Here is a 16,391-nt window from a genome sequence, read left to right as displayed (position 1 = left end):
ATTAATCCAAGTGATATTGTTTTATCAAATGTTAAAATAATAAAAGTATTTCCTAAACTAAAATGGTCATAAAAGAAGAGGATTTAAATATTTAAATTGTAACTAAAATTTAGTACGGTTTCGATGATGTTTTAGAGTTTATAGCCTCGTGAACTAAGGCTAAACATTTAATTGACAGCCACCATTGTGTATCAGGTAAAGAATGTGGTTTATCATAAAATATTAGCTAATAAATATTTAAAAATTAACAATTCTTTCACAGAGTTGATATAATTATTGCAATAATAAATCATTTAAATGGTATCAAAAATAAATTAAAATCAGTTTGAACTCGAAATTCACCAAGCCTAACCCGAGCTCCGTGTAAAATTTTTGGGGAAATCTTTCTTGGAAAATGTCAAAAGTACAGCTTTTTGTTTCGTTTTAGCGAAATTGGTGGTGGGTGACGTAGAAACAACAGTGAAAGCATGTAGAAATATTTTATGGAAAGGCCTATTTAAACCTTGTACAAAATTATCTGAAATGACTCACACCGTGATAACACAATTGGTAGTGCTATTCAAGTAAGGCCCTGTGAACATTATCAATTCTATTTATTGTAACGAATAATATAAATTTGATTCTAAAGTGAATTGATCGCTTAACAATCCGGTTCAGATCGGATGCGGTTAAGAAGATTCAGTGTAACTTGACTTTATTTTTTATCCTAAACTAAGTATCGAAATTCTACAATATTGAATACGAATTCCCATGCAGTAAAGACATAATAAATGAACTCATTTTCGAAACCTACCATTAATTTGATACCAACTTGTCACAAACGGGATGGGAGAAAAGAGTACCGCAGTTATCGTATTGTCACCACCAAATATTTTACCAACAGTGGGATCGAGCGGTTTTCACCCCTATCTTCCAAACTAAATTGAGGGTTTTGGATTCCTAGAACACACAGCGACGAAAGGAATTTAAACTCACAAATACCCTGGGTGTCAGTTGCCGATTGGCCATAGTTGTTCTTCCATTGGCAATGACGTCCACCAAATTGTATATTAAATTCGTCTCTTTATGAGAGTGTTATTGCGGCCGACTGAAAAGGCCGTTTTACAAATTATATTAATAATTTTTTGTAATCAAGAAAATTTAAATTAATAAAGACAACGAATATGTTGGTTAACCAACTTAAATTACATTTACAAAACCCTGCTGTAGTTATATCGTTGCCAAAGTGGTGGAATTTTCAAGAACCATTAAAAATATCACAACTTTGGTTGGGGTTTTATTTTATAAACTTTTAAAGCATGCACACCAAGAAAATTTCGTCGGTTTTAACCTTTTAACACCATAACGAATGCCGAAAATTCATCATTGAACTAGCAGAAATACAAACAGGTGCTAAATCCTACAATAATTTCAAAAATGCCAAGTTATTTCAAAGATGAAAAGCATGGTTAGAAATATTAGAAAGTATGCAATTATCTGTATTTAAAATGTTACCAAAATGGTTCAAAAACTGAGCTCGTCGTACAAACGTTTTCCGAACACTTTCAAAAATACCAAATATGTTGTGGAAAGTTAAACAGCCAGCAATTATGCATAGTCGCAGAAGATAGCCATAGAGGAAAAAGTAGCTTGGGTTTAAATGGGGTGAAGGTCCATTCTTCAGAAACCACATTCGCCTTCTCGTTTCTAACGGCACGTCTACGAGAAGCTCGGGTAAATTATCCTACAGCAATTGTAAGTGTGCCTGACAATTAATCCTAGGCGGATGGAAAAATGACCAACTAAATGGTCACCAACAATACCACAAAAAACATTTTGGATAAACAGCACTCGATGAGATATAACGCTAGTCCCGTGGGGGCTATCTTGACTTCACTGGTGAGTGTTGTGCAAGTAGGCTTCATCGGCTGTTAACAAAATACTTGAGAACTAATGCTCACGACATACTTTGTTAACAAACCAATGAGAAAACTCAACTCGCCAAGAGTAGTCTCTCAAAGCTTGAACCTTTTGAAGGTGATATGGGAGAAATTAATGCCGATACAGAATTTTTCAAACCATGAATTTATTTTCCAACTCACCGGCTACTTGTTCCAAGATGGTTTTCGACAACGGTTCGAACCTAAAGTCATTTTCTTAAATCCACTTTGGTGAAGTAATTTACTTAACTTAAAGGTAGGCCAAATCATCTCGAATATCATGTTTAAATAAAAAACTATTTGATTAAAATAAGTGTAAGTACCTGTCCCGTAAGGTACGTTTTGCAATCTCTTACGAATTTGTCCATATTAAATCTGAGTGTTCTTTCAAGCGTCTGTCAACAGCGGCAAATGTGCGTCGATCTTATAACGGTATTTAAGGGAACTGTACTCGGCCAGAGAAAGGGTTCACTGTCTGGCGATTCGATGATCAGTGTTATATCTCAATCGCCAGATGGAAACCCCTCCTTCCCCTCCCTCTCCATCAGTGCTTTTTCCCAATCTCTAGAATTCGATCGCCAAAACTTATTGTCCCCTCACTGTTTTCCGTAATCCCAATTAATGGTTTTCTCCTTTCCACCCACCCTCATTTTTCATCGAGAATAGAGATGTTTCAGTCGCCATAATTTGTATAAGTCAGAACTCTCAATCATCATAATTTGTTTTCGTCGAAATTTGTTTACCCACTCTTTTCCCCAATCGCTTTAATTTGTATTAGCCAGAATTTGCAATCGGCATAATTTGTATTAGCAACAATTTCCAATCCCCGTAATTTGTATAAGCCAGAATTCCCAATCGCCTTAGTTTGTATTCGTTGGAATTTTTTTACCTACTTTTCCCCCCACTGTGTCAGAATTTATAGTTCGGTGTATCTAGCAACAGGGGCCATACCACTGGAGGCCAATCATCATAGTGCCCAACGCCAGCGTCCTCAAGCCCGGACACGTGACAAATCCAACATGGGTAGTAGTGTTACATTAACTTATCGTGGGTCTATTCTGTCGACTTATAATCTATAATATTAAGGACTCAAGTTAAGATTAAGAAAAATAACTCATTTATTTCCGAAAATCACAGTGTTAAATAATTCAATAACTTCCTGTATAACTTTTCTTTCGTAACTATTATTATCACAATCAACGAAGCCTCGAACTGTAAAAATATAATAATTTGTGAACTGTCCGTTTTTTAAATTGTATCCTTTCTATTGCTTTTTTCTCTAGCCTCGCTTTTCTTTCCATGGGTACTTCGGGGAACTGGACAGTCAAAGTTAGGCGCCTCTGGCGTTCATTTTGGAATTCCGCCCTTTTATGACCCTTTCGAGGAAAAGATGGGTGTGCTACTTGGTCGTCTTGTCTTTTCCGAGAAAACCAAGCCATCCCCCCCAGCTCCAGTTACCCGAGGACCCTAAACAATACCAATACTTTACGCGCCAAAAGGACTCTACTCCTTTCACGTACAGCATCTTTGCCAGCCATCTCCGAAAATTGTGGCTGCCGCGACTGTAGTATATTCCATTTTAATAATCTTTAAGTTCAATTAAAAGTTGTTTTGTTTTCAAATCCGTTTCCACTAATTTCGCGATATTAAAAGTCACCGTAGTCCCGCACCAGTTTAACCTTTAGGTATTTTTCAGTCGGTACCCAAACCTATAATAGCTCTCCCAAGTTCATCTTTAACTTCTTCAATTTATTCCGGCACACACAGTCCCTAAAAACTTCACTAAAAATCTAGCCTTCCGCTCTCTCGCGCGTTCACCAAACAACCAACTCGATCCCTCTGTTGCGTCTTCGTCTGTTATTATAAGATGTCGGAATCGTATAAGACGCTAAGTGAATTTCGGGAGAGCTGTTCCGACTTTAATTAAAATGAAAGACTGAAAAATCATTTAAACTCCCTGAACTATTATGGCTATATCAACAAAAAACGCATCTGTTGAGAACAAACAGGTATTTAATAACACTTTTTGGTTATTGCAAACGGAGCTCCACTTTTCGGGAACTAACAAACTCTAATTATATTTGAAAAACTAAAGATCGTTGGGTTTTCTTTTTATTAACGCTCGGAAGAGCGCGCGATTTAAAGGAGTGAATTTCAAATCACGCGTCTGACGCCGTTAATTTCCTTCAATATATTACATTGGTTATGGGTCTTTATTCTGCTATACATATATACGCGAATACTATTTAATATAAATAAACATGTATTAAAATTATAGCTTTTTCTATACCAACAGTTTTTGCTCTTTTTACACAATAAATTTTGACAGCGTTACATTTTTAAAATCAATAATACAAAATAAACTAATTATACTGTTTAATGCGCGATAATTTTCAACACTCCCCCCAAAATAATGCTATATTATTAGTATTATTTTACTCCATTTTTTTTACACCGTAGCGCATTAATAATTAATTTCTAAAGCGTATAGGAGCGAAATCGGTCGTCTTATAATGTTTCCATTTGGGACTCTGACTAAACATGATCTAATTTCCACATGTGTTTGGGATATTTCTCTTCGTGTACCAGTACTACGTCATTTTCCTTTATCGACGATTCTTTAGTCTTGCCATTACCGTAATGCGCGGAGCGTAATTCTAATAAATATTCCTTTCTCCAACGCTTCCATAGTCCATCCATGAGTGAATTTCGATGCTGCTCTCGTCGAGTCATTTGTACTTGCGTATTTGGTATTCCAGTTACCATAACCTCGTGAGGTGGTAGACAAGTAAGTCGTTTTCCCATCAAGAAATGAGCTGGAGTAAGTGGCGAGGGATCTTCAACGTTACTTGACACGTAAGTAATTGGTCTCGAAGTGATCATAGATTCGGTTTCCACGAGACTCGTTTCCATTTCTTGATAAGTCAAGGCTTCACGACGCAGAGTTCTTCTTAGGGTCGTTTTGGTGGATCGCACTAATCTCTCCCACCAGCCACCCCACCAGGGTGCTCTCTGTGCAATATAACGCCACTGAATTCCTTTGTTTCCAAAGAATTCTCGAGCTTCTTTTCCATATATGTTTTTCCATAATGATCGTAGTTCTTTATCAGCACGTCGAAAGGTGCTAGCGTTGTCCGAATATTCAATGTGCGGAATTCCTCTTCGCGCGATGATTCTTCTGAAGACCAGGATAAATTGGTTTGTATCTTGTAGTGGAACAAGTTCTAGATGGAAAGCCCTCGTTACCGCGCATGTGCAGAGGCAAATATAACATTTTTCCATTTTTCCATTTATTTTTACATACAATGGCCCAGCAAAATCCAAACCGACAACCTCAAATGGGGGAGATTCTTCAATTCGTTCTCTAGGAAGCGGAGCCGTCGGAGCTTCTCCTGGTTTAGATCGTAATTTTCTGCAAATCATGCATTTCTCGACCACAGATTTCGCCAATTGTCGACCACAAATGAACCAATAACGGCCTCTAGCTTGTGTTAGAGTATTTTGTACTCCGGAATGAAGCACTTCCAAGTAACTTCTACTCATCAATAGTTAGGATAAGTGCCGCTTGTTATTTAGAATTATCGGATGTTTTTCATCTTCATTTAAATCAGCTTGCTCGAGACGTCCACCCACACATAAAAGACCATTTCTTAATATCGGTCTGAGCTTGAGAATTTTCGAATCTTTCGGAATCGCTTGATTTCTCTTCAAAGATTCTATCTCAGAGCCGTAATCCAAATTCTGAATATTCCAAATCCATCTACATTCGGCCTTTCTCATTTCAGTGGCGGCGATAGGTCCCGTTTCGACCTCGATTTTCCTCGTTTTATTTACGAATCGTACTACGAGCGCTGTAATTCTGAATATTTTGTTGATATCACTGTACGTATCAATTTGAATAATATTATGAATTTCGTTTTTCTCTTCGCACTGAACTGCGAGGACGGTTTTGCGTTGCTCCAATTCACCTCTTCAGTTGGATCGATTCTGGTTCCTAGGACTTCAACTACGAGCCATTTAGACTCTTCTTCTCCGAGCCATTTAGACTCTTCTTCTCCAAGCCATTGAGCTCCCTTCCACCATCGCTCGCTTTGAACCAATTCATCCGCTTTGATTCCTCGAGTAGGAATATCCGCGGGATTATCCAGACCGGGGCAGTGTCTCCAATCTTCAGCGTTCGTTAAATTCTGAATTTCTGCCACTCGGTTTTGTACAAACGGTTTCCAGGTTCTAGGTGGTTTCTTTAACCAGTGCAGTGCGAAAATAGAATCGGTCCAATACACAACCCGAATATCGTCATTTTTCAACGGCTTTTACATTCTTAGCGAGGCGAGCTCCTAAAAGGCATCCCATCAATTCCAGTCTGGGTAGAGTTAATTGTTTTTTCAGTGGCGCCCACTGGCCTTTGACGTTGAAAATGTTACTCCTGCGGCTCCAGATCTTGCTTTAAAACGAATGTAGACTACGCTCGCGTATGCCCTTTGACTAGCGTCACAAAAAACGTGTAGCTCTTTCCTGGTAATTTCTTCTTGGTTTTTATTGAAATAATACCGATCGAGCTGAACTTTACGGATGGTGGCGATTTCTTGGCACCACTCTTGAAAACTTTCGTTTAGATCATCAGGTAGTGGTTGATCCCACTCGAAAGAAGGATTCCATAGTTCTTGGAATAGTACTTTGGCTCTGATGGTGTATGGTGTTAGCATTCCAAGTTGGTAAAATATTTGTGAAACTGCGCTTAAAACGTGACGTTTGGTTCCTTTAATATCTCTGAGTATTTCTGACAATTTAGAGAGGTCAAACGAAAAACTATCTTTTTCAGGGTTCCATAACAATCCTAAAATCTTTTGTTCGTCAATGCTTTCTGAGTCAAATTTAGCAACTTCGTTTGATTTCGGCAGCATCACTTCCCCATTTCTCACGAAACTCGGCAGAATTCGATTTCCATTTTCGAAGGGTCATATTTTCATCCTTCATTATCTTCGAAGCTGACTGGGACAATTCGTACGCTTCATCAACATTTTTGGCTCCTGTAACGTAATCGTCGACGTACAAATCTTCATCTAGAGATCTAACGACTTCAGCTTCGTCGTCTCTGTATTTTTCAATATGCAATTTGATTGTGGCCGCGAGGAGAAAAGGACTAGCCGATACTCCGAAAGAAACTCGTTTTCTTCAATTTTACCATTTTCAGATTTCACCCATGAAAATCTGACTGAGCGCCTATCTTCCTTGGCCAAGCTGACCTGGTGAAAAGCCTTTTCAATGTCGGCTGTCACCGCAAACTGATAGCTTCGAAAACGTATTATTAGCTTTAATTTAATTTGGGTTTAGATTTGGTCCTCTGGATACGCAATCATTCAAAGACCGCCCCACAGCAGGCTACCCAATCCACCGAGGCAGCTCGTTTTCACGGACCATCTCCGTTAGCCCGAGTTGAAGCTCAGTTTCCAGCCCAAACCTGACCGAAGTCAGAGGTTGAGATAGAACCATTTGAGAAGAGCTAACATATCCTAGTGCACCACTACCCTTTTGGGTTACAAGATCCGGACCCTTACTCCCTAAAGCCACCAGTTATTGCACACTCTAACCCAATTAGGGTAACTCTTTCCCCAATCACCATAATTTGTATTAGCCAGAAATTCCAATCGCCATAATTTTTATTCACCGGAATTTGTTTACCCACTCTTTTCCCCAATCGTCATAATTTGTATTCACCGAAATTTGTTTTCCACTCTTTTCCCCATTTACCATAATTTGTATTAGACAGAGTTTTCAATCCCCATAATTTGTATTCGACGGAATTTGTTTACCAACTGTTTTCTCCTATCGCCATAATTTGTATTAGCCAGAGCTTTCATTCCCCATATTTTGTATTCGCCGGAATTTGTTTCCCACTCTTTTCCCCAATCGCCATAATTTGTATTAGCCAGAGCTTTCAATCCCCATTATTTGTATTCGACGGAATTTGTTTCCCACTCTTTTCCCCAATCACCATAATTTGTATTAGCCAGAGCTTTCAATCCCCATTATTTGTATTCGACGGAATTTGTTTAACCACTCTTCTACCTAATCGCCATAATTTGTATTAGCCAGAACTTTCAATTCCCGTAATTTGTATTCGTCGGAATTTGTTAACCCACTCTTTTCCCAAATCGCCATAACTTGTATTCCTCAGAATTTCCAATCCCCATATTTTTTGTTCAATTTCAAATGGGTGCCCAAAATCAAACCGAAAGCCGAACAGGCTTTAGCTTCAAATTACTTTGGAAAAATTTCATTAGATTTCATTTAAATGGTCCAGTTTGTACGCTATCAGTTTGGTATTCGGGGAAACCGGTCCGGTATTAGCGATTCACGGTCCGATTTGAACTCTGGCGATTGATGTCTCGTGATTGGGGGAATAAGAGCGAAGGGGAAAACCGTGATTTGTAAAATATGGTGAAAAGGGGAAGACAGCGAGGGGGTTGCCATCTGGTGATTGAGATAACTTACTGATTATTAAAAAATAAAGAAGAATGTCAAAATTAAGGGCCTCGCTGGATTTAAAAAAATTAAATAACTTTATTGAAATTTATACCCCTGAACTAAGATAGGAGATAAAGTTAGATAAAGTCTACACAACTAGTGTTTGGTTTGAAGTGCAGCTGAAGTGTGGTATTGTAAGTGTTATTGATTTCATCCAACTAGACTTAATGGTCAGGATTTAAGCAAATCAAACTGTATCAGTACCATTCCGTGTCTTCCTTAACACTCGTATTTCTCTCTTGCGCGCTTTCCAAAATAAGACACACTATCCCAGCCATTGAGTTTGGTTTGGAGTAAATAGAAGTGCAATTGAATCTGATAGTCGCGGGGCAAAAATGTAGCTTGAAATCGGAAACGTTATACCTCGACGCGGTGGGAATCAATAAAGCCTGATAACGAAATTCACGTAGAACTTTCTGATTTGTGTATCCACTAAATATATTTAGTGGATTTTACTTTCAGGCGACGTTGTTTCGCGCGAAATTAACGCAAAATTTTAAACGGAAAATTAGGCTTAGCCAACTAAACGTGTCTCAAAGTTACAGTGATTTATTAGACAAAGCATAAGTGGTATTACTCTAAGTACCCAAGACGCGCTGTTCTCTGGGACGTGTTCTCCCCCTTTTCATGACGTCAGCACGTGAGGTGGTGCAGGGGGCCGTTGCGAGCGCGAAAAATCCTCGGAGAATCGAAGAGAGAAAGATTTGAATTTTATTTCTGCTAGTGGCGCCCACTAGTGTGCCAAACGGGAATTAACGGGGCGGAGGGCTAGGCCCACGCAGTATTTTTACCAACCTTGGGTTAGGCCGTTTCTCTTGTATAGAAGATTTTGGGGGAAAGAATATTCAGAACTATCCCCCTCTCCGCGAATCGAGCCGAGCCTCGGGAATCGAGAGGAAACTCGAGAGACGTTCGTTTTTTCTTTCCCGTCGGCTTTCTAGTAACCGAGCACTAAAGCGTAAGCCTACGACGGCAATGGTTAGCATTCATTTTAGTAGCAGGTAGAGATAGTACTATTTTAGAGAGCGAGAGTTTGGCACACGGACAAGCATGTCCCCCATAGAACCCGTTCGAAGTTGGGTACTTAGAGTAATACCACTTATGGACAAAGTAAATTTATGTAAAAAGATTATTTTTAATAAGCTTTGTAATTGTTTAATAAGCTTTTGCATTTGTTTATTAAGATATTGTAATTTATTAATAAGCTATTGTAATTGTTTAATAAACACCATAATGGGTCAAAACGTTTTAGTTAAAGGTTGTGTTAATACCGGTAGAAACAAAAATGTTTAATGCATAAGTAAGTGTATAATAAGAAATAAGGAATAGAAGGGATTTATCTGAAGCAATGATTTAATATTTAGATTCCTAATTAAAAGACCGACATCAGTACTGAAATAGCTTGAGGCTATAAAGCAATTTGATGTGACACCTGGTCAACCACAGGAAGACGCAATACATTCATAAATTAGATCAAACTGAACGAAAAATAATGTCGATACATGAAAATTACAACAAAAAATGCAAAGTAGATTTTGAAAAATAGTAAAGCACGGGCAAAATATTCCACAAATACAATTTAAATATAAACCAAATAACAAAACCTTTGAAAAAATTAAAATAAAATTAAATGGAAAATTTCTAAATTAAGCTTATATTTAAGGAAATAATTTTGTCTTTGGTAATGTTGCTTGAGCTGGTGCAGGAAGAAAGGATAAATATCGCCAACATGATAACTGCTTAACAACGAAAGGCCTATTAATTCTTCGGAATCATGAAGCGTTAATTTATCCATCTGAGAGTGTTGTTAAAATTCTTCAAATAAAGGAAAAATGCATAAGCAATAACATAAGTGGTATTACTCTAAGTACCCAAGACGCGCTGTTCTCTGGGACATGTTCACCCCCTTTTCGTGACGTCAGCACGTGAGGTTGTTCAGGGGGCTGTTGCGAGCGCGAAAAATCCTCGAGAGAATCGAAGAGAGAAAGATTTGAATTTTATTTCTGGTAGTGGCGCCCACTAGTGTGCCAAACGGGAATTAACGGGGCGGAGGGTTAGGCAGGGTTAGGCCGTTTCTCTTGTATAGAAGATTTTGGGGGAAAGAATATTCAAAACTAACCCCCTCTCCGTGAATCGAGCCGAGCCTCGGGAATCGAGAGGAAACTCGAGAGACATTCGTTTTTTTCTTCCCCTTCGGTTTTCTAGTAACCAAGCACTTAAGCGTAAGCCTACCGCGGCAATGGTTAGCATTCATTTTAGTAGCAGGTATAGATAGTTCTATTTTAGAGAGAGATAGTTTGGCACACGGACAAGCATGGCCCCCATAGAACCCGTTCGAAGTTGGGTACTTAGAGTAATACCACTTATGGCAATAATAAACTGGAAAATCAAGGGGCCTCAAATAAACGCCTTACCTTAAAAATTGAGTTGCTGGTTCGAAGGTGCCTCAACCACGATCATATTTGACCATGATGAAACATATTCGAATGACCACAAGTTTGACCGATAGGTTGGTTTGAACTATATCATTTAAATTTCACCGTCCCTAAAGTAATTAACTTTTACACTTAAAACTCAGTAAAATATTATAATAGTAATATTAAACGTTATTTTGAGTTTATTCCCAGTAATTTAATTATCTAAATACAAATTATCACTATGATACACGTGAACACGTGCAAAAAAGTATATAAGCAGACGATATTTGCAAAAAAATATTTTTTTGGAAAAAATATAAGGTGCCATCACCGAATGATAAAGTTTACAGACAGTGAAGAATTCGTCCAACGAAACCCCGATTTCTGAATCCATAATTGTATCTCTAGTTATATATTTCCAACTCAATTATCCCAGCATCCATCGGGGAAAATACTTTGAATTTCAGAAAATGGCGATTAAACTCAATACTGGGAAATAATGGAACTTGGAATTATTACTATGATTTTAGGACTTCTAAGGATTGGAAGGCAGTGCGTGCGAGCCCGCCCCATAAGACGACCTTTTGGGATGTCTACAAGAGCGCGCTTTTCGCACATCCATTTTTAATGTTTAAAGTGTTGGTCTTGGTTTAGAAACGAACTGCCTACTATAATATATAATATTACGGTTATAGTTTAAACGTGTATTTTACGCATTAAAAGATTTTTAAGAAAAATAACGTTTCGAAATACATTTTACCTTAGGATATTAGTGTTTCAAAATTTTCACACAGAGTTATTAATTAGCATATTTGTAAACAATTCGATTATAAAAACTAATAAACAAAATTAATTGTAAATGTGATCTATGATATATTAGTTTCTTTAAAGTAAGATATACGCGTAAAACCAAAGTTAATTCAAAATTTGGTATCTCAAAATTTTTAAACCTATGGAACCTTGAGACAGATCAATGTAATTATTGTTTATAAACAACTTTTGTTTAATATTGAAATCAAAAAAAGTTATATATTATTAAATATAAAATTTCAACTTTCAATAATATCACCGACGATTGTTTAATTTTAAAAATATTTTATTTCAGCGATTTAAACATTCAAGTAGAACCACCTAAAGTTGCACATTTTTCAAAAAAAAATCCATAAAGAATTGTAATTTCCGGATTAGAAATCCGAAATGTATACATTTTTGATAAAATATAAACCTCTTTGGAGAATCGTCAATATAAATGTAAGAACCTTTCATCTCTATTTCTAAGAACAGATAAATTGCCGAAAGTCTGCTAGAATGTCATAAGCCGAAGGATAGCAGGGAGAGCCGACTCCGCCTTTGGAGTGTGTAAAGTGATTTTTGAAACGCGAACCTGCTGCCCCCTAGTTACCATGCTGAACTATTTTTTTGGGGGGGGGGGGGCTGACGAAAGTAAAAAAAAAAATAAGAGTATTTCTTCAAATTGGAAATATTACGGTGGAAAATCTTGTACTTTTTTAAATGGTGAAATTGCACAGTATAACTTAAAGACTGGAATTTCTTTTTTTTTCTTCCCAAAAGACAAACAGAGGTTAGTTATAATAAATTATTTATTTTTACGTATGCCTTGGCTCATTGATATTTTATGTAAAATAGATGTAAAAAATGGATAGAAAACTCGGGTAGGGTAGTTCAGAAAAAAAGGTTTGTAGCGAGCACTTCGAAAATAGTCAGTTTTTCAACCCCAGCTCCAGGTATGTGCAAGTTAATGTCAATTCTGTACAAAATATATATATTGTATATTTCTGAAACATAGATCGAAACTACTTCGGAATGCTGTTCCACCGAAATATTTTGAAAATAAGAATCAAGAATTGCAAGAGCCTAGCACGGATTCTGGTAAAACTAAAAGCCATGTTTATACAAGTAAACTTCACTATTATAACTGTCGAGGTATCGAAAACCATTTGAGTCTGTTGCAGGCTTCATCCTTCGAACCCAGTTTTCATACTATAGAGTAGTATCACCTCGTAGCTTTGGCCATGGCCGCCATTTTAGGCGTGTTTTTTTTCTCTATAGGAAAAAGCATGGGTGACGTTGTGTGATGTAGCACTGACACTACTCTATACATTAATATTTTTACATGCTTTGCATTATATACTTTTACAGTATTTCATTTTAACGTTAATACTATTACATCTAAACTTTTATACTATTTTTTATTTACAAACTACTGAATAATAAATAAATTTTATACCTGTATTATATTTGGCAGGTTCATTACCTAGTTTAATACCTACTGTATCTAATGAGGCAAGAAAATACTCTAATTTTGCAACTGATTCTAGTCCAAGTAGTCAAAGAGCCACATTCGTGGAGGAATTTTCTCGCAGAAATTGTTTTTTGTTTTTTCTCAGTCGCTAAGCCTACTCGCGCTGACTACACGGTCTGCCTCCTTTTAAATTTTAATACGCATTTTTTACATCGATTTTTGGATATTGACAGTATGTCTCTGCGAGAGAAGTGATTACAGGGCTGATACTCAAATTCATCACTAATTTTAGTGTAAGTAGTAACTATCCTCTTCCAAAATATTAACCTAAAAGTAAATAATTGTGCCCTTTGAAAGATTGTGGGAGCTAAGTTATTATGGAAGAAGATGATTTAGGTGCTCAACCTTACATGTATGAACCAAGAGTAGCTGATCGTAATCGTAACAGATATCTCCAAGACAGTGAAGACGAGGAGGAGGAGGAGGAAAATGAAGTTGACGTTAATGTTTACATTGAACGCGTTGGAAATACTAACTGGTCAGTAATTTAGTTGTAGTTTTGTACCCTTGTTGACATAATAAAAAAAAACGTAAATTTGTAGGTGTAAATGCTACAACTGCAAAGAGATGCCAACAGCTGCAGAAAGCCTTTGTTGTCAGGAGGTAGGGCGAATAAGAGAGCAAGCAGTTAGTCACGCTTGCATTCAAACTTATTATTATAAATACAGTAAATGTTTATTTTTATCCGATGGGCGTACAAGTGTTGATACGCTTTTGGTTATAGAAACTAAAGCTGCTTCTTCGGTTTGAACCCCTCCTGATTTAGTGGTTTTCTAAAATTTAACAGAATTTATCTAACCAAAATAATTCTTACACTAGACAAAAAATGTTTGGTTTACTTTTGAGGCATACGAGTGTAACGCTAAAGCTTGTGCTGAACTCTGAGCCTCGTGAAAACTTGCCTAGGTTCCACAACACACACTTTCAACTAAAGATGGAGTCTCTTCTATATTTGATGGTTGAGGAACTTCTAATGCCGGAGTGACAGAAACAGCTGATGAGCATGGTTCAGCGCGATCTGCACTAGCAACGACTAGTCTAATTCTTTTTGGTTGAGAATCATCGTACCGTATATTACCAAATACACTGGGGACTGAGCCAGGTTTAAGGTGCTGTTTTACGCCAGCATAATCATAGTTATAACTGTCTTCTTTAAAGTGGTTGGAACATACTCCTAAACTAGCAGAAGGATTCCAATCATCGGCTCTCCCCAGGGCTTTAAACCACTGGCATTTAAGATTGGGATCCTTGGGAAAGTAATGAAACTTTATGTTCTCATTTTTCGTATTCTGAAATGTGAAAACTGCACATTTGTAACCGCCGGGCATCTTTCAATAAGATTTAACCTGAAAAAATATTGATTAAACGTTTAACAAAATTATCTGAATTATAGCTATATGTGATTATTTATTCTTACCAAAGAAGCCTAAATGTTGCGAACCTTTCAACGAGCAAAATATCGAATTAGAAACGCTTAAAAATCCGCCGAAATCGAGGTAAATAACGAACGCGTAAACAGACCGTGTAGTCAGCGCGAGTAGGCTTAGCGACTGAGAAAAAACAAAAAAAAAACTATGTCTGTGAGCAAAGATAATCTAGACTACGTACCCTAGATTGGAAATGCATGCGATTCCCTAGTTGCGGGGGGCAATGTAATAGCGTGGGGCTAAAAAGTCTGAAAAATTCAATTCGGTTCAGTTTTAAATCTCGTATCTTAGGTCGGTGCTGGCTGCTGGCAGTCTAAACAAAAAAAATCGGGACTGGAGGACGAGGCCCGAGGTTTCGACTAAGTTTGATTTGAAGCGTAAATTTTCTTTATTTTACTGATTGGAATTTTATTTTACTAAGGTGTAAACTAAATATGGGAAAATCTTGCCAATTCAAGAGTTGTAAGAACTATCACAAATCATCTTGAATCACAAGTTGGGTTAAATTGAAATTGTAGCGAAGTTTAATAATAACGTTGGTGCCTTCAATTGTAGATATGGACAAGTGGCTGTAGGCCTAATGGAATGCTTCATTTGTTATCATTTTTTATTGGATTTGCCTTAATTAGAGATCGGCGTTTGAATAAGAAATTATCCAATTATTTATTTTTATTCATAACCGCAAATTATTCAAAAAATAAACGAAAAAAACGATTATTTTTGCATGTTAAATCGTTGTTTATTCGTGCAAAATGTTCATAAAAAACAGTTAACCAAACTTTTTATGGTTAATCCAAATTTTGTCGGTTAATTTATTCGTTCCGCCGACCTCTAGCCTTAATTTGTTTCTAAGCAGAGCTGTTTAAAAAGAATAAAAATATAGAAAAACATTTGAAATTAAGCATTTAAAACTTATTTTTACAAAAGGTAAATCAGGAGATTCAATCTCTTCATTGGGCAAAGATATTAATTTTGAAGCGTTTTTTAAAGTTTACCCCTGAAATTATATTTAAAACAAACAATATATGACTACATCGATGATAATTAAAATTGTAATACTAACCTTTCGGCTTTTTAGATTTGGGTTGTTTCTTTTGACAATAAGCGTGATCCATTTTGAGTCCGAGGCCCGAACGAGGTCCAGGCGAACCCGCTGAAACTTTTCAGACTTAAACTTTCACCCCCACTCTCCCACTAGGGAACAAAGATGGGCATTTTGCGAATTTTTCATTCATGTTCATTCACTGACTTGAGCAAGAACAGTCTTACTTAAAGTAGCTCGTTTCGCCGCACGAGTGAACTCCTACATCCTTAAAAGTTCCCAATCGAGTTCGTTTTTCTTGATAATAACAGTGATCATATAAGAATTGACGGCTTGATTTTGATATTATCACGGCAAAGGTCGTTCTAATGAAGATCTTAAAAAAACTACGGCAAGTGTATCCACATACCGTAATCTATTTCCGTTCAAACCTCGAGACGTTACATTCATTAAAATATTTTTAAGAAAGAAAAGAACAATTTTTTTTCATATAGTTAACGGATCTTGTCGAGAAAAAACAATCGTTCGAACGTAAAGAACATATTCAATAGGTAACATTCGCAGTTAATTTTTGGTCACTGGCTGTTTCGCTGGTTTTTTTTTGATAAGATTTTGGGGTAGCGAATATGGTTTTTTCAGAAAAATCTGGTTTTGAGGCTATGGGAAAACAGAACACAGAAACTTTCTCCTTCTGCCAAAAAAAGGTCAATACCGCGATAATATCAAAAATTCATC

At 36.9% G+C, this 16,391-nt stretch overlaps 3 protein-coding genes across 3 annotated transcripts; all 3 read right to left on the bottom strand.

Annotated features, from left to right (window-relative positions):
• Positions 1–4,454: 4,454 nt before the first annotated feature.
• On the bottom strand, positions 4,455–5,462 carry LOC149944402 (uncharacterized). The gene has a single exon (XM_090176344.1). It carries the CDS (start codon positions 5,460–5,462, stop codon positions 4,455–4,457), a length of 1,008 nt encoding a protein of 335 aa, XP_090032470.1.
• Positions 5,463–5,468: 6 nt separating this feature from the next.
• LOC149944401 (uncharacterized) lies at positions 5,469–8,725 on the bottom strand. Its single transcript, XM_090176343.1, has 6 exons — positions 8,652–8,725; positions 7,068–7,211; positions 6,842–7,014; positions 6,344–6,783; positions 5,888–6,160; positions 5,469–5,660 (listed from the first exon to the last, which is right to left on the bottom strand). The coding sequence occupies exons 1-6, from the start codon at positions 8,723–8,725 to the stop codon at positions 5,469–5,471; spliced, it is 1,296 nt and encodes a 431-aa protein (XP_090032469.1).
• A 5,364-nt stretch (positions 8,726–14,089) lies between these two features.
• On the bottom strand, positions 14,090–14,515 carry LOC149944400 (THAP domain-containing protein 1-like). The gene has a single exon (XM_090176342.1). It carries the CDS (start codon positions 14,513–14,515, stop codon positions 14,090–14,092), a length of 426 nt encoding a protein of 141 aa, XP_090032468.1.
• Between the last annotated feature and the right edge of the window lie 1,876 nt (positions 14,516–16,391).

Source organism: Leiobunum rupestre, chromosome 5 (assembly GCF_980474605.1).
Source record: "Leiobunum rupestre chromosome 5, qqLeiRupe1.1.hap1, whole genome shotgun sequence".
Classification (NCBI taxonomy): Eukaryota; Metazoa; Arthropoda; class Arachnida; order Opiliones; family Sclerosomatidae; genus Leiobunum; species Leiobunum rupestre.
The sequence above is the reverse complement of the archived record's forward strand: the minus strand, read 5'-3'. Positions and strand labels throughout refer to the sequence as shown.